The 25516-nt window shown below is 49.0% G+C and overlaps 1 protein-coding gene across 1 annotated transcript in view; it reads left to right on the forward strand.

Annotated features, from left to right (window-relative positions):
* Positions 1-4620: 4620 nt before the first annotated feature.
* Positions 4621-25516, forward strand: part of NCF2 (neutrophil cytosolic factor 2) — a 33589-nt gene continuing 12693 nt past the window's right edge. The window contains exons 1-7 of the mRNA XM_047839831.1: positions 4621-4995; positions 6961-7043; positions 15185-15293; positions 19877-20011; positions 20905-21012; positions 22555-22614; positions 24040-24083. Of these exons, the coding sequence (XP_047695787.1) occupies positions 4822-4995; positions 6961-7043; positions 15185-15293; positions 19877-20011; positions 20905-21012; positions 22555-22614; positions 24040-24083 (713 nt within the window). The 5' untranslated portion in view covers positions 4621-4821. The remainder of the gene's footprint in view (positions 4996-6960; positions 7044-15184; positions 15294-19876; positions 20012-20904; positions 21013-22554; positions 22615-24039; positions 24084-25516) is intronic.

The following is a 25516-nucleotide window of genomic DNA, read 5'->3' on the forward strand; positions in this document are numbered from 1 at the left end:
TAAACACTAAATGGTAAAAGTGGGGATCAGGAGGTAACTGCTGAGTGACAAGGAATAATGGAAATAATAAGTTCGATTTCCCAGGATTCTCCCTCAGAGAGAAAGGAAAACACTGAGAATGTTCTTACCTTCCAGCTGAATGCAAGCATGCAACATGAGTTTTGTGACCTGTTAGCCACTGAGATGTAAACGCTGCTTATTCAGAATGTTGGAGTAATTTCAAAGGTACTGAGCTGCAACTTTGTTATCCAAACTATGTCTCAGCAAAATTTATTCAAGAAATAATGTTTGCTGAACACTTACTATATCGAGTGCTATGCTAGGAATGCGAATACAGTGCTATATCTGTCAGAATGTGTGGTTGTTGTTGTTGTTTTTAAAGTTTTTACTTAAGTAATCTATACACCCAACGTAGGGCTTAAACTCACAACCCTGAGATCACAAGCCACACGCTCCTCTGACTAAGCCAGCCAGGCTCCCCTCTGTCAAAATATTTTAAACTAACAGAAAACCCCATTAAAATGGCTCACACAACGAATATATTTATTATCTCGCCAAATAAGAAGTCCTGAGGTGGGTCAGCTCTAGGATGGATTAATTTAGGAACTCACTAACATCATTAAAAATCCAGTTTTTTATTTTAGTTTTCCATCCTCCTTTCCTTAAGACTTTGGCTTGAACCATCTTAGCTGGCTCTCCTCATGGTGACAAGAAAGCTGCCACTGTTCTAGGGACATCTTCACAACACTGTCTAGGGAAGAAACAGCTACTGTTTCTTCCCATGTGTCTTTCACTAATGGGGAAAAAAATCTCTCTCCCAGAAATCCTTAGCCGACTTCCCCTGATGTCTTATTAACCAGAATTAAATCTCAGGCCTGTGTCTAAACCAGTCAGAACCCACTCCCTGGGGCAGCACGAGGGGTTTATCTTCCCTGGAGCACATGGCCTCAGGAGAGTAGAGACTTGAACAAAAGTGGGGTTCTACCAAAATAAAAGGGGAATGAAGAGTGGCTGAGAAGGCCATCTCCTAACAGTATCAATAACTTGTAATTAAGGACAGTAGTAATGACAGTCTCTGCAAGGGCCACAGAAACACAGACAATATGCAGTTACAAACTGGGACAAACACTGACGAGGGGCACCTGGCTGGCTCAGTTGGTAAAGCGGGCGACTCTTGATCTCAGGGTCGTGAGTTCAGGCCCCGTGTTGGGTGTAGAGCTTCCTTAAGAAACAAATAAACAGGGCACCTGGATAGTTCAGTTGGTTAAGCATCTGACGGCTCAGGTCATGATCTCGTGGTTTGCGGGGTTGAGCCCCACATCGGGCTCTATGCCGACAGCTCAGAGCCTGGAGCCTGCTTCGGATTCTCTGCCTCCCTCTCTCTCTGCCCCTCCCCAGATCATGCTTGCTCTCTCTCTCTCTTCCTCTCTCTCAAAAATAAATACAAATATTTTTAAAATGTAACAAAAAACAAAAACACAAAAAAGCACCATGATCATAGAGAACCGATGGCTGGGAGACACAGTAGGGTGACCACAGAGAGTTCACAGTCAAGAAAGGCCATTCAGAGGACATGAAAGATGAATAGAAACGAGCAGGTAGAGGGCTGGGGGAAGAACATTGCAGGCAGACGGAACAGGTCTCTTTCGAGAACATGGGAAGGAGATGGGACTGGGAGAGGGGACTGGCAGGGGAAAATGGCACAGAAAGAGCATGGAGCAGCAGGCAGGGGGTCCTCTCTGCAGCAGGAAGAGTATGGATTGTGTTCTAAGAGCGATGTAAAGGCACTTGAAGGTTTCAACACAGGGGCACGATGTGATCTGACTTGTCTTTTAAAACACCTATCTGGCTGCAGTGTGGAGAATGGATGGAGGGGATGAGGAGAGGTGGGGAGTGACAGAGGCTCTGCAACAGGAGGGACGGCGAGAATGTGGACAGAGTTGAGTATGAATAGTTTTTCTGGTGCTCTGGGTATACAAGGATGGGGCTGTCCCGGGACTGCCCCCTGGAGGTGTACGGTCTGTGTGAGGGGCCAAGATGCAGGTGCACACACATAACTCTTCTCTGGGGGGAGAGTGATTAAGTGTCACATGGGAGAAGGTGAGATCACAGTTTGTGGGCTTCGGGGGAGCCTGATTATTTCCAGGTGGCTTCTGAAGGCAAGTGATCTTTGAGCAGGCGCTATGCAAGGTGGGTCTGAAGGTGCAGACATGAGATGAAGCGGCTTGGGCCAAAGCAAAGAGGCAGAAAATGCAGACCTAGAGGGACAGAAACAAGTGGGAGAGTTTGTAGGGCTTTGTGAAGGCACAGTCTGGAAAATAAGGCTAGAAAAGTCATGGGGGTCAGCTTAAGGGGAATTCTGTGTGGCAGGTGAGGATAATAAAATAAAAAAAATAAGGAACAACAAAAAAAAGTTTAAATAAAATCTAGCTTAGCTACAAAACCACTTGGTTTTCAGGGCTCCTGAGTGACTCGGTCGGTTGAGTGTCCAGTTTTGGCTCAGGTCATGATCTCGCACTTCATGAGTTTGAGCCCCAGGTTGGGTTCTGTGCTGACAGCTCAGAGTCTGGAGCCTGCTTCCGATTCTGTCTTCCCCTTTCTGCCTCTCTCTCTCTCTCTCTCTCTCTCTCTCTCAACCCCTCTCTCAAAAATAAATAAACATTACAAAAAATTTTTTTAACGACTTGGTTTTCCTAGTAACAATCAACATACATGCTAATCAAGTTTTGATTATTCACTGGTTGGAGTCACAGTATCTCCTTCCAGTATCATTGCCACCTGCCAGTCATTTGCCATGATTTCTAACTTCCTTTTAAGATATCCCTTCATCATTTAATTGAGCATTGGTTCTGGGGGTCCTAGCATGAGAAGCCATGGCCCAGCTCGCAGGCGTTGAGCAGATGCAGAAATAAATTGCAACAAATACAGCCTAAGTGTTAGGGACGAGGTGGTACAAAGGAGGGGAGGGGCGCCTGGGCGGTTCAGTCGGCAAAGCGTCCAACTTTGGCTCAGGTCATGATCTGCAGCCCCGAGTAGGCTCTGTGCTGACAGTTCGGAGCCTGGAGCCTGCTTTGGATTCTGTGTCTCCCTGTCTCTCTTGCTCTCCCTGCTCACACTCTATCTCTGTCTCTCTTAAAAATAAATAAACATTAAAAGAAATTCAAAGTAAGGGAAAATTCTCTCTACTACCTGAATTGTGCGGCGAGATCTCAGAGAAGTGGGATGTTTAACTGGGCTTTTCCAGGCAAAGGAGTGAGGTGGGAAGGGCTTCCAAACACAGGGGATGCTCCATACAGACACACGCACACCTTCTCGATTCTCAGTCGGTCCTGCAAGCCCTATGGAAGGTACATTTTTAAAGTTTGTTTTCGAGCTGTTTGGGGAAGGTTACTGATAGGGTTAGGGAGTTCTTTTGGTTACTACAGAACAATAGTTGATCCTCGTAAACATGCATTTGAACCAATGTTAACAAGAAGTCAGGATCAAGCAAGTAAAATTATACTCTCTGCTCCCAATTACTCTCCAGGGAGGTTTTGTTGATCCTTCCTTTTCCAGGACAGCAAGGAAAGGAATCTTAAACCCATTTTTGTGGAGACTAGGAACGCATTAGTTATCAACAAGACTCCTCCTGTCTTCAGTTTTTCACAGAGGGATGAAAGAATTCATAATTCACTGTCATATCTGGCTCCTAATTTGGGGGGAGGGACAGAGAGAGAGAGACAGAGAGACAGAGAGACAGAGAGACAGAGGATCCTGATCAGGCTCCTCACTTGTCAACACACAGCCCAATGTGGGGCTTGAACTCACAAACCGGGAGATCATGACCTTCATGACCGGAGCCGAAGTCGGACACTTAACTGACTGATCCGGCTCCTTGTTGTTTCTTATTTTTTGATTTTATTATCCTCACCTGCCACACAGAATTCTTCCTTTGTGGGAGATTGATCCCCTCTGAGCTTCCTACGAGTTCATAACAGTTATCTCGGACCCAGGTGGACACCCAAGACCGTCCTGTCTCAGTAATTTGTTAATTGCTTGTTTTCTCTCAAGATCAAAAACAAATCTATCCAGACAGTCTATGAGGTTGTGAGAAAGTGAGCAAGGAATTCATTTAGGACTGAAGAGAACTATCCTATCATCCAACACCCTCAATTTTTTAAGTTTTAAAAAATTTATTATTTATTTTGGGAGAGAGAGAGAGAGAGAACCAGTTGGGGAGGGACAGAGAGAGGCAGGGACAAAGAATCTGAAGAGGGCTCTGTGCTGACAGCAGAGAGCCCGACAAGGGGCTTTAACCCGTGAACTGTGAGATTATGACCTGAGCTGAAATCAAAGGCTTAAAAGACTGAGCCATCCAGTCACCCCCAACACCCTCATTTAATAACAATATGGAAACGGAGGCCCAAGCAGGTGCATCCACCTGTTGAGGTTGCCCTGAGCCTGGGGGCAGAGACCTGACCAGAAGCTGCCCCGAAGCAAGGGGTGGAAGAGAGAAGCCAGCTGGGAGACAGAGCAGAAGCATTTTGGGGAAGTGACCCATGGCAGGCAGTATCTGATGTACTTCCTCTCCTCCACACTCCGCCCCCACTTGCCCTCCCTCTCTCTTTCCTTTTGTCTCACGTTAGGATTGTGCGTCAGTTGCCAAAAGGTGGGGACATTTCCTGAACCTTTGCAACACTGAGAGGTTGTCTTCAGGGAGCACATTCTGAGCCCCGCAACAGGGAAGCGAGGGTCTGGGAGCGGCCCCGCTGAGGGAAACGCCAGCTTGCCCTCTCCCTGTCCCCTGGCAGCGCCGCCAAGCCCCCTGGCCTGCGCCTGACCATGTCCCTGGCTGAGGCCATCAGCCTCTGGAATGAAGGGGTGCTGGCAGCTGACAAGAAGGATTGGAAGGGAGCCCTGGACGCCTTCACTGCAGTCCAGGACCCCCACTCCAGGATTTGCTTCAACATCGGCTGCATGCACACAATCCTGGAAAACATGCCCGAGGCGGAGAAGGTGAGTGGAGGCCCCTCTCCCCTCTCGCCGGGGGCCTCCTCTGTGCCGGGTAATTAGTGGTTCTCAATCCGGGCTGCGCTTTAGAGCTTTAGAAACCTCTCGGGAACTTTGAAAGAGCAAGAGCTGCACAGGCCCCACCCCCAGGGATCTTGATTGAATTGGCCTGGGGAGGGGCCTGTGCAGCTTTAGTTTTTAAAAGCTCCCCAGGTGGTTCTATTGGGCTCTGGACTGGGAACCACTCGATGTGGGTTTTGCTCTCCTTTCTTGTCAGTCTATTAAATTCAAATCGCTCTGGAGTCATTCTTTAACACCTTTATGAAGACTCTCCTGGTTTTGTTTCCTTCTCTGAACTCCTGCTGGCCACAAGATCTCCACCTCACTGCTTCACACCCGGTTAAAAAGTCCCTTCGTGTGCCTGAGCTTTGCCAGCCTTGCGATCAAGAGGAGGGACTTAAGAAACATAGATTTCCTCTCAAGTGACAATTTTCATTAATCTTCCACTTTGGGGGGAGCTTCTGAGGCTGCCAGAAGGAAATCATACTGTGATTGATGAACGATGTCTGCCGAGGGCATGCTGTGGGTGTCCTGGCATCTTTTTCAAATGTTTTTTTCTCTTTCATATTCCCTAGTGTAGGGTTGAGCATTCTCAGTGATCACTCTTTGGGTTCGTCAGGGTAAGCTGGAGAGGGACTCGAATTTGGAAGCAGAAGATCCAGGTTCGATTGCCAGCTCTGCCTCTCTCTAGACCTTGGTCTCTGGCAAGTCACGTAGACTCCTGACTCTCAGTTTCCTGAGAGGGACAAAGATGAGGATGAGGTGAGGCAGCAACTATTCAATTCTGTGTCGCTTCACGCCACCGTGTAAATGCTATTTTCCCCGTTTATGGCCAGTCTTGGCAACGGGGTATGGACAGACTCCCCAGCACCCTTAGAGCCAGAGCTCCTCCCACAGCCATCCTGGCCGTGACTGTGACCAGCCACTGGGCAAAGGGAGAGGAGTGAAGACACTTGGAATACCCACACAGCCTGACAAGTTCATGTCAGGTCTAAGGGGGGGCAGATGGGAGCAGAGGCGAGGACCTCACATCTGGCCAGGGGAGGACCTCAGTCCCCACCTCCTCTCAGAGGCTGAGTGAACAGCACCCCAGATTCCGGGGGCTGCTGGAGACAAAAGAGCACATTGTCGGGGGAGAGGCTGGCTGAGCACAGCAGCCAGTCAGGGCACAGCTATGCCAGCAGGGGCTGTTTGCTCCCGCCTCGGCGGAGGGGCTCCTTGGTGAGGCTGTGCAGGGGTCACCGGTCACCTCCCTGCTGGCTCACTGCCGGGCCTTCCTCTCGCTGCATAGATGCGTCCTCCAGTTCTTCAGCTTCTGGGCCCCTCATTCTCCGGGCCTTTACTTGGTTTCCTGCTTCCGTCCTTACTACTGGCATTTTACATGCATTCTTGTTATTATTTTGATTTCATAATTTTTATTTACTAAATAAATATAATACTATATATAAAAGCATTTTAATTGTTTTCGTATCTAATTGTCAGTAATCTTGAAATTCAGTCAGTAATCTTGAAATTCAGATACTAACATCTCCTTTAAAATTTTTTTTTGACGTTTTTTAATCTTATTTTTGAGAGAGAGAGATTGATAGAGCATGAGCCGGGGAGGGGCAGAGGGAGAGAGGGAGACACAGAATCCGAAACAGGCTCCAGGCTCTGAGCTGTCAGCACAGAGCCTGACACGGGGCTCGAACTCACGACTGCAAGATCACGACCTGACCCGAAGTGGGAGGCTTAACTGACTGAGCCACCCAGGCGCCCCTAACATCTCCATTTTACAGAGGTATCTGACCTCTTGTCACCTTCAAGCTCCAGACCATTCTCATGACCCTTCTTGCCTCTCCCTTTGGGCTCATCTCACATTCCTCACCGCCTGAGTCCTTGGCCACCTACAGATCCTTCCTCTCTCCACAGGCCTTCACCAGAAGCATTAACCGAGACAAGCACTTGGCAGTGGCCTACTTCCAAAGAGGGATGCTCTATTACCGGATAGAGAAGTAAGTGGTTTGTGTTGCACAAGCTGGGGAAGTTTGCAGAGAAGCCTGGACAGGGTCTTGGTGCTGCTGGGCTTGGTGTTTGTGAATCTTTCCAGCTTCTGTTGGGAAGTGTGACTGGAACTTCTCTGGCAGTTATGCAAAAGTCAGCATGAGGCAGAAGCCCTCCCCAGGGAAAGAGGGAGGGAACACAAGCCTGCCTCCCAGTTACAAATCTGCTGTGTCTTAGTGCACAACGAGCCTACATAATGTAGGCCTTCCATTCAGCGGGTGTGATGCCCCACCAGCATTCCTGATGGGTCATAGCTTGGGCAGTGCTGGTGGTAAATATTTTGGCCATCAAGGGAATACCCGTGATGGTCTACTACTAGGAGGAGGTATTGAGTTATCACACAATGAGGATTATCATGAGACCACATCAAGGCCCTCCTGCATTTCCACAGAATGTGTTTACAAAAGCCTGGCTTAATCCATTCAATGAAATACAGTTTGGCCCCCAAAATGACAATGGAAACTATTAGCATATGTATAAGGATATACTAATACAGATAAATAAGTAGCTTATATATTAATATGGGGAAAAGTTCACAGTAGACATTAAATTTTAAAACACAGAGTTCAATATGTATAACACAATTCCATTTCTGTTTCACAGAATGGTCTGGAAGGCCATAGGCCAAAACATTGGCAGTAGTTCTTTCTGGGTTGGTGACATTTTAGGGATTTCTATTGTCTTCTATCAGCCTATCTGTATTTCTCCTATGTTTACAGTCAACACAAAATCATTAGTAAAACACTACATAAATGCAAAATGAAAGCTAATCTCAATTCCCACTCCTCACCTCCCAATACCCCCAAAACAGACATACAAATAGCAAAGGAAAAATATCCTAAGCATCAATTTAAAATGTCTTAGGGGATGGCAAACCTCCCTTTGTAGACATTGTTCTATTAATGGGCACAAGTTCTAGGGAAAGAGAGTTTGGCTCAGCCTAAGGAAGAACTTTCCAACAGTGAAAATGGTGAGGTCATGGTGTGGGTGGTGTGGTGTGTGTGTGTGTGTGTGTGTGTGTGTGAGAGAGAGAGAGAGAGAGAGAGAGAGAGAGAGAGAGAGGATCCTCAGCAGGTGAGGCAGGGCAAAGGGGAAATAGCAGAGAACATCCAGGTATTGGGGAACGGCTGGGCTCTCATCCTGGGCAATCTTGAAAGGCTTGGATCGTAGGATCTATCAGAAACAGAACCTAGAAAGCTGCTGTGCTCAGCTGTTGCTAGGGGCAACCATTATAGGCTCAGAGGACTTCCAAGATGTAGATACAATTACCTGAATGAGGAAGGGCTGGAGTGAAGTCTTCCCGGAAGAAAAACCACAGACACAGAGGCTATCTAGGGAGAGAAAGCCTGGGATCGAAGGAAGATATATACAAGAATTTACCTTTTGGTGGCGTCCTGCCTGTCTCCCTTCTTATTCTCTCTCCTTATTCTCCTTGTCCCCCCACTCCTTCATCCCTATGTTCTCCAGATGGATGGAATGAGCAGGGAGGCTTGAGCACAAATCCTCCAGTCAGTCTGAAATCTCAAAAGACGAACTCTAAGGCCATCCTTTAATTAGCTCTAACAGCCTATAATGAGGGGAGACAACTGGCAATGAGGGAAGGCTCCCAGAAGAAATTTCTACACAAAAATGCCCAGAAGTCCCAGAAAGGCTTGGATTTTGAGTGAAGCAGAGATCTTAGAAAGATATAGGAATGAGACCTAGGATTCAATTAGTCTGTGATTGATAATAATTAAGTCTGAGAGAAAAAAAATCTACCAAACTTTATCATCAATTCAGCGACTATCTACTGAGGAAATAATATAAATAAGCCACTATTCTGGACTTCTGAGCTGTCTCTTCTGCTCGATCCATAGGCATTAGTGTCCCCACCTCCCAAGGCTCTGCCCTTGACACTTTCCCTTCTTATCACAATAGCAATGGTTGCTAAATGGCAAAATTTATGGGCTATCTTTCCAGAAAAGCACATACAAGCACATACATACTTCTACATAAAATTTCAGGGGGTTCTGTGTCCCCTAAAAATCCGTACATGAACCGTTAGGAATCTCACCCTTTCCCACAGCATTGACCTCCACCTGTAGCCAGCTGCTAAATCTCTACCTGGGATCAACCCAGCATGTCTCTTTTCCCAAACCTTGTCAAGTTGACCTCTCAAATGTCTCTTAAACCCACCCATTTTTCTCCATCAGGTATAGACCCTCATTTTCACCAGGACTGTTGCAATCACTTCCAAACTGGTTTCTCATCCCTTAGTTTTGTCTTACTTATTCCAGAGTGATCTTTAAAAAATAAATGTGATCTGCTTAAGAACTTCCAGCGGGGGGCAACTAGGTGGCTCAGTTAGTTGAGTGTCTATGACTCTTGGTTTGGGCTCACGTCATGATCCCAGGGTCAGGGTCATGAGATCAAGCGCTGCGTCAGTTTCCACGCAGAGCGTGGTCTGCTTAAGATTCTTTCTCTCTCCCTCTGCCCCTCGCCTGTGTGCACACGTGCTCGCTTTCTATCAATAATTTAAAAAAGAACTTCCAGTGGATTCTAGTACTAAAGGATAAAGTTCCTTGGCCTGCTTCTATGTGGTCCTGCAGCTGCCCACCCACTCACTCACCCTACAAGCATTCTCCCGAGTCTGCTTGACCACTACGGCAGTAACCACTCTCTTCTGTGCCTTTTTCTTTTTTTCTTTCTTTCTTTATTTTCTTTTTTTTTTTTTTACCTTTTTTAAAGTTTATTTTTCGAGACAGAGAGAGAGAGAGCACATGGGGGAGGGACAGAGAGAGAGAGAGTAGGGTGGGAGAGAGAATCCCAGGCAGGCTCCCCACTGTCAACATAGAGCCTGATGCAGAACTCAGACCCACAAACTGTAAGATCATGACCTGAGCTGAAACCAAGAGCTGGATGCTTAAACTACTGAGCCACCCAGGTGCCCCTCTTCTGTGTCTTTTAAAATAACATCTGTGGGAAAAAAAAAAAAAAAAAGGGGCGCCTGGGTGGCGCAGTCGGTTAAGCGTCCGACTTCAGCCAGGTCACGATCTCGCGGTCCGGGAGTTCGAGCCCCGCGTCAGGCTCTGGGCTGATGGCTCGGAGCCTGGAGCCTGTTTCCGATTCTGTGTGTCTCCCTCGCTCTCTGCCCCTCCCCCGTTCATGCTCTGTCTCTCTCTGTCCCCAAAATAAACAAACGTTGAAAAAAAAAAATTAAAAAAAAAATAAATAAATAAAATAACATCTGTGGGGATACGGACTCTTGGTTTTGGCTCAGGTCACGATCCTGAGGTTTGTGGGTTCGAGCCCCACATTGGCTTCTGTGCTGAGAGTGCAGAGCCTGCTTGGGATTCTCTCTCTCTCCCTCTGTCTGCCCCTCCCCTGCTCACTCTCCCTCTCTCTCTCTGAAAATAAATAAATTTTTAAAAAAAGAAGAAGAAAATAACATCGGTGACAGATATTGGCTTATATATTTATCTCCTTCACTACTCTTTGAGTTTCTCAAGAGAAATCTTTAGTTATTCACTCTTGTATTCCCGTGTCTAATATAGTAGTTAATAAATGTTTATGGAATTAATTAAAAGCAAGCAAAATATACCCTCTGCTTTAAGGAACTTAAAAATTAAAAGGGAGAAAGAGGTCACAAACACTAATACCTATAACACAAGGCAGAAAGGGGAAAGTGCTAGAAGAGATTATTTTGAAATGAGTGCCATGGCACATGGAAAAGATGCACAATGTCGCTCCTCATCAGGGAAATACAAATCAAAACCACACTCAGATATCACCTCACGCCAGTCAGAGTGGCCAAAATGAACAAATCAGGAGACTATAGATGCTGGAGAGGATGTGGAGAAACGGGAACCCTCTTGCACTGTTGGTGGGAATGCAAACTGGTGCAGCCACTCTGGAAAACAGTGTGGAGGTTCCTCAAAAAATTAAAAATAGACCTACCCTATGACCCAGCAGTAGCACTGCTAGGAATTTACCCAAGGGATACAGGGGTACTGATGCATAGGGGCACTTGTACCCCAATGTTTATAGCAGCACTCTCAACAATAGCCAAAGTATGGAAAGAGCCTAAATGTCCATCAACTGATGAATGGATAAAGAAATTGTGGTTTATTTTTTTTTAATTTTTTAAAATTTATTTTTTTTAATTTTTTTTAACGTTTATTTATTTTTGAGACAGAGAGAGACAGAGTATGAATGGGGGAGGGTCAGAGAGAGGGAGACACAGAATCTGAAATAGGCTCCAGGCTCTGAGCTGTCAGCACAGAGCCCGACGCAGGGCTCGAACTCACAGACCGTGAGATCATGACCTGGGCTGAAGTCGGCGGCTTAACCGACTGAGCCACCCAGGCACCCCAAGAAATTGTGGTTTATATACACAATGGAGTACTACTATGTGGCAATGAGAAAGAATGAAATACGGCCCTTTGTAGCAACATGGATGGAACTGGAGAGTGTTATGCTAAGTGAAATAAGCCATACAGAGAAAGATACCATATGTTTTCACTCCTATGTGGATCCTGAGAAACTTAACAGGAACCCATGGGGGAGGGGAAGGAAAAAAAAAAAAGAGGTTAGAGGGGGAGAGAGCCAAAGCATAAGAGACTCTTAAAAACTGAGAACAAACTGAGGGTTGATGGGGGGGTGGGAGGGAGGGGGGGGTGGGTGATGGGTATTGAGGAGGGCACCTGTTGGGATGAGCACTGGGTGTTGTACGGAAACCAATTTGTCAATAAATTTCATATATTAAAAAAAAAAAATGAAATGAGTGCCATGGGGTCCAGGAAAATGACTTCTTAATGAGTAGGTTAGGAATTCTTCCAGATTACAATGGGACTTGTGTAGGGTGACAATGTTATGCGTGCTTCTTTCTCTCCGTTTCCCCCACTTTTACGTGTTGTTGCATGGCTCTCCCATCATTATGAAATTGCAGAGAACCAAGTTTGAGTGTGTGTCCGAGAAGGCAGGCGGTGCCTCAGTGCTGACCAGGACCTTGTCCGACCCAGGCTTCTCCTTTGGAAGGGGAAGGAGCTCTAAGTTGCAGTTCGGACCCTGAGCCTTATGAATCTTAGGGCTGTGATAGGAACGGCGAACACTTTAGGCGGAGCTGGCCCACAGACGCAGCACAGCAGAGCCTCCCCCTGCATGGAGGTGTCTCACATTTTGACTTCAGCTTGCTAGAATTCTCCAGCATCCTAGATACAAGTGCCGGAGCTGCAGGATCCTGGGCTGCCTGGGCAGTGGTGGCTCAGGAACAATCAGGAATGTCAGTGGTCCCTGAGAAAACTTTACGGGGAGTACTGCAAAAACGAGGATTGTAAACCCTCTCGGGCTCAGAGCTGGTGAAAAGCCACGAGAGGTTGCTGCTGTGCTGGTGAGCCCTCCCTGGGGGGGTGGGGGGTGGGGGTGGGATGGGGGCTCTGGGTCCAGGGCAGCCCAGGAGAGCATCTCTGGGTAGGTGTGGAGAAAGCCCTCCCGCCTGGCCCAGCAGAACCCGCAGGAAGCTGCCAGCACCTTGGCCTCCTAGGGGACGCTGTGGGTGCAGCAGGCAGTTAGGGCGATGCTTTGAAACCAGACATTTTTAGCACAAAGTGAGCACTTTGAGTAATCTGTCAGCTCTTTCTCTCTCCCTCCCACCGGGACCCGGATCTTTAGAACCTGTCGGACTGGACGGGAGAATTCTGAGGGTCGTGTGGAGCTCGTTCACTACCAGGTAGACACAGGCAGTGTTACGTCACATCTGAAACCCACCTGCTCGGCCAGCTGGCCAGGGAGGAAGGCACAGGTGCAGGTGAACGCTGGCAGCGCTCCAAGCATGCCCTCTGGGGCCCTTCCGCTACCTCACACACAGGCGCCTGGCACGGTGGAAAGTGCCTGTGCCCAAGGACCAGGACACCTGCGTTTCCGCCTGCCCTTCTCCCGGGCTCCGTGAATCCGAGCCAGTCACCCAGTCTCCCAGCTTAGAAAGAAGAAACAGGGATGCCCGCTCCCTCCCCCTTCTCCGCAACGTCTCCAAGAACATAGAAACGACCTGACGTGCTTCCTGCTTCTGAAGGAGTGGCTGTGCGCTTTTAACGGGTTTTACCATCATCTGTGTGAACACAGCAAGGATGTGAGAGAGAAAACCATTCTCCTGGCTCAGATGCAGCCTTTCTTCCATTACTCCTATAGACGCCTCCACTGTGGGAGTTACTTCAAAGCAAGGGTGACAGAATGTCTAGCTTCTGCCCCAGCCACCCGGGGCTCACGCAGCTTAGGCCTGTCAGGCCAGCCTGTCCTCCTGGTCAGCCCTGAAGCCCGCTGAGATCACGGTTCCAGCTGCTACAGCCGTGGGGTTTTACCTCCGGATAATACCTCATTCGCCGTACCATGTTCAGCACATAATAAAGGATGGGTGTATGAATTTAATTGCCAGAATTTTAGAGCTAAAATAATTAATAATAATAGCAGTAAACCTGCTGTGTGTGCCAAGCATGATCCTGAGCACATCTCACTTCCTTCCCACAACAACCCTGGGAGGCACATGCTACAATTATTCTCTGTGAAGAGGAGCAAACAGACTCAGACAAATTCAACAACTTTCTCTCCATCACCAGATCATAAGCGGCAGAGCTAGGACTCAGGTCCAAGTGGTTTTGACTCCAGAAATTAGATCTTGGACCACATCCTAGGAACTTCCTCCTATTATATGCTCCTTGAATACAATATGCTCCTATACATAATACACTCATGTTATTTTTAAGTATTTAAAAAAATTTTTTAAGTTCATTCATTCATTTTGAGAGAGAGAGAGAGAGAGAGAGAGAGAGAAAGCACAAGAGGGGGAGGGGCAGAGAGAGAGGGGGAGAGAGAAAATGCCAAGCAGGTTCTGAGTATGGAGCCTGATGTGGGGCTCAAACCCATAAACCGTGAGATCTTGACCTGAGCTGAAGTCAGAGGCTTAACAGACTGAGCCACCCAGGTGCCCCTGTGCTCGTATTATGGGTGCAGAACCTGAGACCAGGGAAGTACTTTGCCAAGGTCTCCCGGTTAATAGCAGAACTGATGGGCCTGATCCTGCGCTCGTGGCCCCTGTCCTGGGGTGCCTGCCCTACACCACGTGACCAGCCCGTGACCTGATTCCAGGCTTGCCTCCAAGGGCAGCTGCTCACGGCAGCTCCAGGTCAGACAGTGGCCTCCACACTGTTGTTTCTGTTGCCCACAACCAGCCAGGGAAATTTGTTCCTGCCGGCCCGGGCGCTAGGGAGGTGGGGATGGCTTGATTTTCGTGCCTCCCACCCCCTGCCGCCCAGCAAGGGCTGCCTCTCACTGGGGCCTCTGCGGAGGTCAGGGGCAGGCCAAGGAGACCTGGTCTGGGTCCTGCCCACATTGAGGAAGGCACTGTTGATGTGGTCAGCCCCGTTCTTTGTCGCAAATCCAGTGACAGCAGCCTGTACACCTTGAGCCAGTGAGCACGGAGCCAATGCAACAAAGCCAAAGGGCAGTGCCAGGAGCAGCATTAGAAAAGCCATCTGGCTTAATTGGTGGTTTCTTTCTTCTGTTTTCCAAAGTGTGTGGGGAGGGCAGCGGCCGGGGGAGACTAAGAAGGCCGCAAAACCAAGAGCTAAGTTGGACTCCCAAGAAGCTGAAGGAGAAAGTTCCGGGAAGGAGGGTGATGTCCTGGGTCATGGAAAGGGGTCCCGGGAGATGTGCCTGGCCTGACGGTGGGGAGCGGGGAGGGAGCAGTGCTCCAAATCAGCTCCGGAGACTCAGGGGCGGCGAGGGTGAGGGCTCTGCTGGGAAGTGACAAGCTGCTTGTCAGAAAGGTGGGAGTTGAATGCAGTTAACAGAGAAGAAAATCCCTGTGGCTTCCTGAGACTGTGGATTGGGGGAGGGGACAGGGGTGCTGGCATGCACACGCCACGGGGCGCCACTCACACTGAGCACTAGGAGATACTGGGGCTCGGGCTTGGCAAAGAACTAGAGCAGGCCAAAAGGGACCAGCAAGCCTTTTTGTCCCAGTGAGATGGGTCAGGAAAGGGAGGAGGCAGACACCCATCCTGTCCCACATTTGCTCCTCTGTGCTCTGGACTGTGTTTCCTCTCTCTCTGTCCTGCAGATATGATTCAGCTATCAAAGACCTTAAAGAGGCCTTGACTCAGCTTCGAGGGAATCAGCTGATAGACTACAAGATTCTGGGGCTGCAGTTCAAGCTGTTTGCCTGTGAGGTAAGGAGGAAGGGCCCAGCCTGGGCAGGAGTGCACGGTGGCTGAGGGACAGCAGACAGTTCTGATGCACAGCGATCTGCTGAAACCCCTGGGGGCTTGGAAAAGCCTCCTGTGCCTCGGGACTCCGATTTCCCCTTAAGAAAAGACCCGGATTGGGGCATCTGGGGTGCTCGGTGGGTTAAGTGTCTGACTTCAGCTCAGGTCATGATCTCGTGGTTTGCAGGTTTGAGCCCCTGAGTCGGGCTCTGTGCTGACAGCTCAGAGCCCGGAGCCTGCTTCGGATTCTGTGTCTCCCTCTCTCTCTGCCCCTCCCCACTCACACTCTGGTCTCTCTCTCAAAAATAAAATAAACATTAAAAAAAAAAACAAGTAGAAGAAGAAAGAAAGAAAAGCCTCGGATTGATACCTTCAGGCTCATCCTGGAGTCTCTGGTTATTGAAGCATGCATTTTCTTAACGAGGCTCAAAGGACCGTGCAGAAATGAGCCTGCTGGGCTCTCTGAAGGGAGGCTGGACCTGAGTGTGCTGGCCTGTGAAAGTATTCATAATAATTTTCATAATTCAGGTTGACAAGCTATTTGCTTAGCATTATACTAACAAATCCAAAATCATGGGTTTGCTATCCACGCAGGACCTGCCGTAACCTCGCTCTGTTCCCAAGTTACAGACCACGCTCTTTGCTATTAATGGTTCAGGCCCCATGTACTTGGTCGATACCCAGAGAAAGAGTGAGGATAATTTGGCACAAATCTGTCCTCCCTAGTTCAAAGAACAGCTCAAAGCACAAATTGAGGGAAGGTTTCCATAGAAGGAGAACTTATTTTCTGTGTTACCAGAAGGGAGAAACATCACTGGCTCTGACTTCACAGCCTCGTGTGCTTTCTCCAACCAACCCTCCCCACCCTCCTCCTAAACTCCAAATACACAGCACCAGCTTTAAAACCTAAAATCCCTGCACTTATCAGATCTTTATTTAGAAGAATTGCTGATAAAAAAAATCCCCTTGCTTTAGTCTCTTAGGAGAAGCCAAGCGTTCTCAGGGTTGCTCGGGGCTAATAATAGAGGCCACAGCTGCCCAGGCCCCTGGGGACATGTGCCCCCATCCTGCCCTGCAGCAGGCTAACAGCTTCTCATAGTCTCGGAAAACGAGGCTTTGGAAATTTCAGAGAACTGGTTTGCATTCAGCCAGCTTCTAGAGTCAGGTTTCTGAACCAGGCCACTACTGATGCCTTGGGGCAGGTACTGCTTTGTTGTAGGGGACTGTCCTGGGCACTGGGGTTGGTTTAGCAGTACACTAGCCTCTAGCCATCAGATCCTAGTAGCCCCACCCCTCCCGGACACAGGACAACCTAAAATATCTCTAGACATTTCTAACCACCACCACCACCCCCAAACCCCTGCCCAGGGAGAACCACTTGTACAGATTAAACGGTTGGAAGACCAAGTGGCTCTAGAAAAAGGGATCATAAAACATTGGCATCAAAGCAGAATTCTATGGGAGGAATGTTCCCTTGTAATTGGAGCTGAAATGACCAAGGGGCAGGACATACTGGCTGTGGGGGCCTCTTTGCAGGTGAAGCTGGAGTTTTCAGGGTCTAAGGCCCTTATTTATGCCACAGGGGACCGTCCCGTCATTTTCCTACCTTTAAGGCCACCCCTTCTCTTCCCACCAGGGTAGAATCCTGGCTTCTGCAAAATCACACCATTCTTTTTGAAGAGTCTCAGGTTTTTCCAGTCATGGAGTGACAAAAACCTGTTGTGGGAAAAGGTCTTAAGAAGAAGGTCGCAGAGAGCCAAATAGGAATTTTTAAGCAGACTTGAGTTCTCCTTGCTTCCTGCGCACATGGCCAGCACTGGGCTGGGCCAATCGAGCGTGCATGAAGGCAACAGTTCATGGGGGCTGAGAAATAGCCTGGGAAGGGAATCTAAATCTTTGCTTCTGGGCTTACTCCTGGTCCCATCACCCCGCACCAGCCACTAACTCCATGGAAACACAATCCTGCCACCCGTCTGTACTTGCCTTGATAAACCGTTCTTTTTATCTGGATGAGGCCCTGCACCAAATTGGGGATGTGGGTGGCAGACTGTTACAGAGAGGAAGTACATTGGTTATCCATTGATGAATACCAAATTGCTCTGAAATGCAGTGGCTTGAAACAATACCATTTATTATCTCTCAATTTCTGGGGTTAGGAATCCAAGAGTGGTGTAGCTGGATGGTTCTGGCTCAGAGGCTCTCAAGAGGTTGCAGTCAAGATGTTGGCCAACACTGCCATCATCTGAAAGCTTGACTGGGGCCCAAGGGTCTACCTTCTAAGCTGATTTATGTGTCTAGCAAGTTAGTGTTACTTGTCGGTAGGAGGCCTCAGGTCTTTGCTCATGAAACTCTCCATCACACTGTCTGAGTCTTGTCAGAACATGGCAGCTGGCTTCCCCCAGAGAAAGAAGTGATCCGAGAGAAATTAATATGGAGGGTCAATGTCTTTTATAACATAGCTTCAAATGCCACACCCCCTCGTTCCATAATATCCTATTGGCTATACACGTCAACTACATTGGTTGTGGGAGGAAACAAGAGGGTGAGGGCCAAGAAGTGAGAATCACTGGGGGCCATCTTGGAAGCTGGCTACCATTAAAAGCAAAGACTTTGGAATCAGGTAGATAGGAATCAAATCCCAGCCCAACACTTACTCATTGTACAATTTTAGGTTAAGTTATATGTCATTTCTGAGCCTCAGGCTCCTTATCATCTGTAAAGAAGGACTGAGTACTTACCTCATCCACATTCATTAATAAACCCATATATTTTTGTACACATTTCTAGTGCCTGCTAGTGTTGGGCATAGAGGTCCAGTGGTCCACAAGACAAGGTGTTAGCACCGGGGAGCTCATGGTCATGTGTAATCTGAGGTGGTGAGGTGGGGACAAGAGAATTGCAGTGGAAAAACTATAGACACACAGAAGTGAGGCCACAGCTCATATGGTGGTTTGTGTGGCTTAGAGATAATGTAGACAAAAAGGCCCACAATGGGTGGTCAGTAGGTGGCATCAGTGATGATGATGATGATGATGATGGCAAGGAGAATGACAGTGACACTGCCTCCAACAGGCAGCACCGATTTCCAGGAGCACAAAGTCCTTCCTAGTTTTAGCCTCTGATTATAAACACAAAGAATCCCCGGATGGCATCAGTCTGCAAAACTCAGCCCTGCGGTCTTCCCCTAAAGCATGCAGGCATTGTTACTTTCCCTGAGAAGGCAGGCAGGACTTGGGGGGATGAAAGCCCTCCTTTGCTCAGCCTTCCATCAAGCCCCAACATAGCACAGCAAACAGTAGTCATAGTAGGAGTAAATGTTTGTCGAATACCCACCATGCGCCAAGCAATTGCAGCAGTGCTTTCTATGAATTATTCATTTATTTCTTACAACAGTCTGGAAGCAGCCACAGTCACTGTCACCAATTTACAGTGAAGCTGAGGCCACATACCAGAAACAGCCTGGGGTACCTGTGCCCTTAACCCCTGCACCTCACTGCCTCTACATGTTAGAGAAGGCCAGCCAACGCCTCTCTACTAGGCCTCAGTTGACCAACCGTACCTCTGCTCTGAGGCTCTGGCAAACCACCTCCACCCCACCCGGGGCATCAGGCTGTGACTCTTATAACTGACATCCGAACAAAGCTCCTGGCTGCTCAGCTCATTCTCCACACCTGGTGTCGGGTACCGTAAGACCTTGCTGCACCGTCCTGAAAATGAAGGAAAGTTAACCCGCGTTATTAGTTGCCATCTTCTTCTTCCGCTCCCTGTTGCTTTTCCAACTTTGCTTGAGGGTCTTTTCCCTTCATTCGTCAAGTGGTTGTGTTATCTTGCTGATGCATCCAAAAAAGATTTGATCGTGTGCGTAAGTTGAAGGCATAATAATAAAACAAACACTCTTGAACCTACCGCCCAACTCAAGACCTGGGAACTCATGATTATTGGTGAATGTGTTGTTCCCGCTTGTCCCCAATAAAGCACTGCCTGGGGTTTGTGCTGAGTCTCTTTCCAGCTCTACTGCACTTTTGTCCATGGAGTTTCCTCCTGCCCCGATGACTATACCACAGTCTTGTTCTGTTTCAGGCAGGGTTCTGCTGGTGCCGGTGCAGGATGATGCATCTGGAACCTTCTCTCTCCCCACCCTGTACCTGTTCAGCCTTTTAGCCTAGGCTCAGAGGCAGGAGGAGCTGGACTGGGAGGCCACAGGCATGGATTTTATTCCCCACTCTTCAAAGGGCCTTGAGCACATCGCTCTTCTCGCTACTAAAGCAACACCATAGTTTTTGTTCCCTCCTGACCTATTTGATTGTTGAAAGAACAATGCACATGATGTTGGATTTATGCATTAAGTGATGTTTTCTTAATACCGTCCTTGGACCGGGCATGACTTGGTAACAAGATTGATCGTGTTATACTTTAGATATTCCCAGGAAAGCTGAGAAAGGGAGGCATGCCTCCAGGCAACATTCCAGAAGCTACAGGCAAGCTCTTCCCTGGTGCCTAGATTTGGAGCAGCCTCAAGTTTTGTGTTATGGTCTGTGCTTTTCTAGGTGTTATATAATGTTGCTTTCATGTATGCCAAGAAGGAGGAGTGGAAAAAGGCTGAGGAACATTTAGCTTTGGCCATGAGCATGAAGTCTGAGCCGAGACATTCTAAAATTGACAAAGCCATGGAATGTGTTTGGGTAAGTATATGGATGATGCGGGATGGCAAGAGGATTTTCACTGGACTTGTATTTGTTTCAGTGGACACGTGGATTGAGGAACCATAGAAGTGGTGCTTTTACCTTCTCTGAGCTCTGGGTTACACTGATCTTGGGGTACAATTCCATGTAGGATCTTGAACCTGGCAGCGAGCGCTGAGAAGCGGAGGCTTGAAGCTGGGGATGGCAGAGCCCTGCCTCCAGCCACCCTCTGGGGACGTGGGGGCTCTGGGGTGGCACCAGGGGGACTGGGGACTGGAGGCTGGATCCGAGCACAGGAGGCCAGAGGCTGTACTCACCTCTGAGTCCTCACAGCCAGGCACACGATGGCCCTCAAAAAAACACATTGATTCTGTGAACAAATAGTGAAAATGATCCATGGTTTGTCAGAGCACATCGGGATAAAACAAGTCTTAAATCAGATTTTTAAAAAACATTTTTAAAAAAAAGGAGAAGGGGGCTCGAGTCAGTCTTTCTATGCCTGTCCAGGTCAGCAGCCACCAGTCCCAAGGGAGGCCTGTCATGGGCCTTGCTTGGGCCCTGGGCCACCTTGTGGTTGTGGCATCCCCTGTGCTCAGTGACAGCTCCACCCGAGCCACAGAGAGTGGGAGAGGGGCAGCCCCCTAGGGAAAAAGCGTGCTGAGCAGATAACACAGCCAGATGTCCACACAGCCTCTCGGGGTAAGGCAATATAGAAACCAACTGTTCCTACCTTAGATACTCCGAAATAATAACAAGTTCAGTCTTGACACATTAAAAAAAAAATACTTTTGTGAGGTTATCTCAGTGAATCTTTGCGTCTGTTCAGTGAGGGAGGCAGGACAAGCATCATTACCCCTGTTTCCCAGATAAGGAAATACCGTGCTGTGTTCTAGAAACAGAAGCTGTATGAGCCTGTGGTGATCCCTGTGGGCAGGCTGTTTCGACCAAACGAGAGGCAAGTGGCTCAGCTGGCCAAGAAGGATTACCTTGGCAAGGCGACAGTAAGTAGGCTCACTCAGCTTCCCCTGGGTCTTCTATGGGATGGGCCGTGCATGGACCAGGGTGGGACAGACTCCTGGGACGAGGGCTCCCCCCTGGTGCTCTCCGTGGCCAGCAGGCAGCTAGAGACTGCTTCCGGTGTGGAGGTCTTGCAGAAAGGCAGGCAAACGCTTCTAGCTTCTTGTCTGCAAGTTCCTCTCATCCTGCCCTTCCAGCCTGACCCTGGGTGGGAGCCACAGGCTTAATCACAGTGTGTGCAGCTTGGGGGCTGAGCCAGTGGAAAGAAAACACAGCTATGAGGCCCTCAGTCAATGTGGAGGGAACATGTTAGTGAAACGGACCAGCATGGCATCCTCTTGGCTTGGTGCTCTTGATATCCCCACTTCTACAGCTCTATGGTTATGCTCCTTTGTAAACTGGGCTCCTTTAAATCCAGGTCTTAAATCCTCTCAGAAATGAGCCCGAGTGAGCCAGCAGTCCCCTTCCAGACCTGTACTTGGCTTTGACTTATCTGTAGGGCTAACGCTGCCCGACTGGGTAGCTGGTTCTGGCAGAGCAGCAGAGCTCAGGGGCGCCTGGGTCAGTGGAACCACCCCTCAGCCCATCGGTGGATGAATGCATAGGCAACATGTGATATAGACATACAATGGAATAGCCATAGAAAGGAGTGAAGTACAGATATAAGTCATAGCATGGGTGAAACGTGAAAACATCACGCCATGTGAAAGAAGCCAGACACAAAAGCCACATGTTGCGTAATTACCTTTATATGAACCATCTAGAATGGGTAAACGTACACAAATAGAAAGCAATTTGGTGATTGCCAGGTGCTAGCTAGAGAAGGACGTGCACTAACCACTTTGTGGGTGTGGCGTTCTTTGGGGGGTGAGGAAAATGACTGGGAACTAGGTAGAGGTGGTGGCTGTATAGGATTGTGAGTGTCCTAAATGCTACTGCATTGTCCACTTTAAAATGGTTCATTTTAGGGGCACCCGGGTGGCTCAGTTAGTTGAGTGTCCGACTTTGGCTCAGGTCATGATCTCACAGTTCACAAGTTCAAGCCCCGCATTGGGCTCTGTGCTGACAGCTCAGAGCCTGGAGCCTGCTTCAGATTCTGTCTGTCTGTCTGTCTGTCTGTCTCTCTCTCTCTGCCCCCTCCCCCACCTTGCTTGTGCGCTCTCTCTCTCTCTCTCTCTCTCTCTCTCTCTGTCAAAAATAAATCAACATTAACAAAATGATAAATAAATAAATAATAAAATAAATGGTCAATTTTATATTATGTGAATTTCACCTCGATTGAAAAAAAAGAGAGCTAGAGTGAGAGCCTGTTGGGTTAGCAGGGCTGGGAAGGCACTAGTTACTTCAGTTTCTGGAACTTCTCACTCAGAGGGTCAACAATCCAACCCTTAGCCACTATCCACTCTGGGACCAGGCTCCGGTGAGAATGGATCCAGGGTGCGAGAAAGGAGGGATCTCGGGGAAAACCATGAGGCATGGGGAGACAGTGCTGGCAGGGCCCTTACACCTTCCTCCCTCGATTGCAGGTGGTGGCATCTGTGGTGGATCAAGACAGTTTCTCGGGGTTTGCCCCTCTGCAGCCACAGGTGAGGCAGCCCTGTCCTTCTCCCTGGATCCGGGTCTCCAGGACTCTCTGGAAACATCCAGCTGGGGAGAGTATTTGTGCTGAACTGCCTCATGTTAAGGGCTCCTTCAACTGACCTTTCATTGCTGCTGACGGTGTCTGCCTGGCCATTCTCGGTCACGGGTTCTGTGACTGTGAGGAGAATGAGGCAGTTTTAGGCTTAACCTCAAGTTCCCAGAAACCACCCCTCCTGCTTCCCCCCAATCCTAGTCTTCACTTCTCTGTGTTCTAAGAGAGCCTCTGTTGACAGTCTCTCCTGAAGCCTGGACTATTCTCTCAGGAAACTGAAAGGCAGACTATAGAAGGCTTTTTGACGATGCCTCTTCTCAGACGCAGGGCCTAGTAGGGGACTCCGTGGGGCCTGGGGTCTGAGGCTGTGGGCTGGTCCCGCTCCATGCATCTGCCTATGTGCAGGGGATTCCCTCAGGAATGTGATGGGTGCCGGGAGGGAGCCATTTTTCTGACCAATCTGGGCTCAGAGAGATGGTTCTGAGCGGACTGGATGACGTAAGGAGTCTAGAAATGTGAAGGCATTTCCATCCTTGTGAAGGGAAGAAAGGAAGACAGGCTGAGGAACACCTGAGCTGTTGCACTAGAGCCGTGCTGGGCAGCACTAGCACAGGGAAGGGTTTCTGAGCGTGACAGCCGCACTCCAGGCTTCACACACCTGGTCACTCGGACGGCAGCACCGACAGCCTACCGGGATCAGAATGACGGCCGCTAGCCCAGGATGTGACCAACGCTGGGGCTCTGGAGGGTGAGATGAGCAAAGGAGGCTAGAGAGATTCAGGATCCTTTGATTTGTTCCTTCACAACGAAATTTGTTCCTTCACAAAGAAAGCCCCTGTGGAGGCCCCCTGGGCATCAGAGCAGCAGAGACACCACAAGGAGGAAGAAGCCAGATCGGTGGGCTCCATGGTATTCAGTATAGAACAGGGAACAAGTTGAAAGGAGATTCCTGCCTGGTCAGTGGGTTCTGAGTTGATTTTAAATACCCACAAGTGTCACGTGATATAGCAGACATTAATTATAGAACAGAGCTTTTGGAAACTTTCCTAGGAAAGGGACCGAGCTCAAGGTCAAAAGCACCCCTCGTGACGCCATGTTGCTCTAGGACAGCTAAAATTCTCCAGAAACCAGGACTGGCTCAAGAGAAATTGCTGTGCTAGTGAAACTGTACCCAGGGGCTGGGGGGAGGGGTGATTTTCCAGTGTTTAGTCAAAGTACACTGTGCCCGTTCCCTAGACAGTGTTCTGAGCCAGCTAGAAATGCATTCTTTGATTTTCTGGTGTGGAAGAAGGCTCAAATTACCATTAACAGTCTGTTCTCGCCCCCACTCCTTCCCTTACTATCCTTCCCTTCTTCATTTCTCCTGAATGTTCCACAGGCAGCTGAACCTCCACCCAGACCCAAAACCCCAGAGATCTTCAGGTAAGTTAGATTTAGATCAGTGTGCAGACTATCTGAGCTCCAAGCCTGAACTGATGGCAATGAAAAGAGTGAAGAAGATGAAGCCGGGGTCAGGGTCTAAATCCTGCAGAACTTAGCCTAGTACGTGGGCTCTTTCTGTTTTCCGGGTTAGAACGGAGTGATGTAGGCGGGATGGGAGTCTTGGACTGTAGTAGGGTTGACCACAGGGGTCTGGCTACAGCTACATGGTGTCCCTGTGCCCCCAGGTCAACGTGCACAGCCACCCACATAGCGAGGGTCATTGCTGAAGGGTGGTAGTCTGTGGAACATGTCCCTCCGGGGCCAGAACACTGACCAAGGGTTGGGGAGCCATTTTGCACCGGCAGCAGCCTCCTCAGAAGAAGTGGAGGCCATGGGGCGCCTGGGTGGCTCAGTCGGTTAAGCGTCCGACTTCAGCTCAGGTCACGATCTCACGGTCCGTGAGTTCGAGCCCCGCGTCGGGCTCTGGGCTGATGGCCCAGAGCCTGGAGCCTGCTTCCGATTCTGTGTCTCCCTCTCTCTCTGCCCCTCCCCCGTTCATACTCTGTCTCTCTCTCTGTCTCAAAAATAAATAAACGTTAAAAAAAAAAATTAAAAAAAAAAAAAGAAGAGGCGGAGGCCAGAGCTTTCGGGAGTCGGGCGAGCAGAGCGGGAAGCTAGGTAGTGTGTCCTTTCCCGAGTGGGCGTTTTTCACTGCCTATGGGCACGTGGTCTCTGGAGAAGAGGAACGACTCAAGAAAAAGGAGCCATTCTTCTATAAGATGAGAAGCCAAGAATGACACAACTTACAGCTTTCTGAGGAATTTCCTCTAAGTAAGGAAGCAAGCCCGGCTCCCCTCTGCAATAAAGAAGGTGTTTTTGTGTTTTTTTTTTTTTAATGAAAAAAAGTACAACAGCAACTATAAAAATGAGGGGGCTGATGAACTCATTGCTAACTCTGCCTGCTGGAGGAGTCTGTCTCCCCTACATAGATAGCCCACTGTTTGGAAGCAGGAAACAGGGCTGAGGGGAAGGGGACAGAGGGGGAGCGAGAGGGAGCCACCAGCCAGAGCAGGTACATCACACAGCCCTGAAGCCAGTCCCGATGTCACACATTCCGAAGTGGCACAGATGGCACTCCCAGGGCCTCTGAGAGCAAAGTAGGTCTTGAAGAGATGGTAAAGGGACAGTGACATTGCCTAGCACACCACTGGGTGGTCTCGGGACACCTTTACACGTTCCCCACCCCCTGGAGCTGGTTTCCTGCTCTTCATTTCCTTCCGGCTGTGTGCCTGGTCTGCTGGCTGTGGCTCCGGGGGACTTGGCCTCCCTCCTCCCCACCCCCCTTTCTCACCCAGCTAGCCCTCACCTGCCCTCTGACTTGTGTACTCCCCTTGTCACACTAGCCCTGTCTACCCCAGCCCAGACCAGAGGGC

This window comes from Prionailurus viverrinus, chromosome F1 (genome assembly GCF_022837055.1).
Source record: "Prionailurus viverrinus isolate Anna chromosome F1, UM_Priviv_1.0, whole genome shotgun sequence".
In the NCBI taxonomy this organism is placed as follows: domain Eukaryota; kingdom Metazoa; phylum Chordata; class Mammalia; order Carnivora; family Felidae; genus Prionailurus; species Prionailurus viverrinus.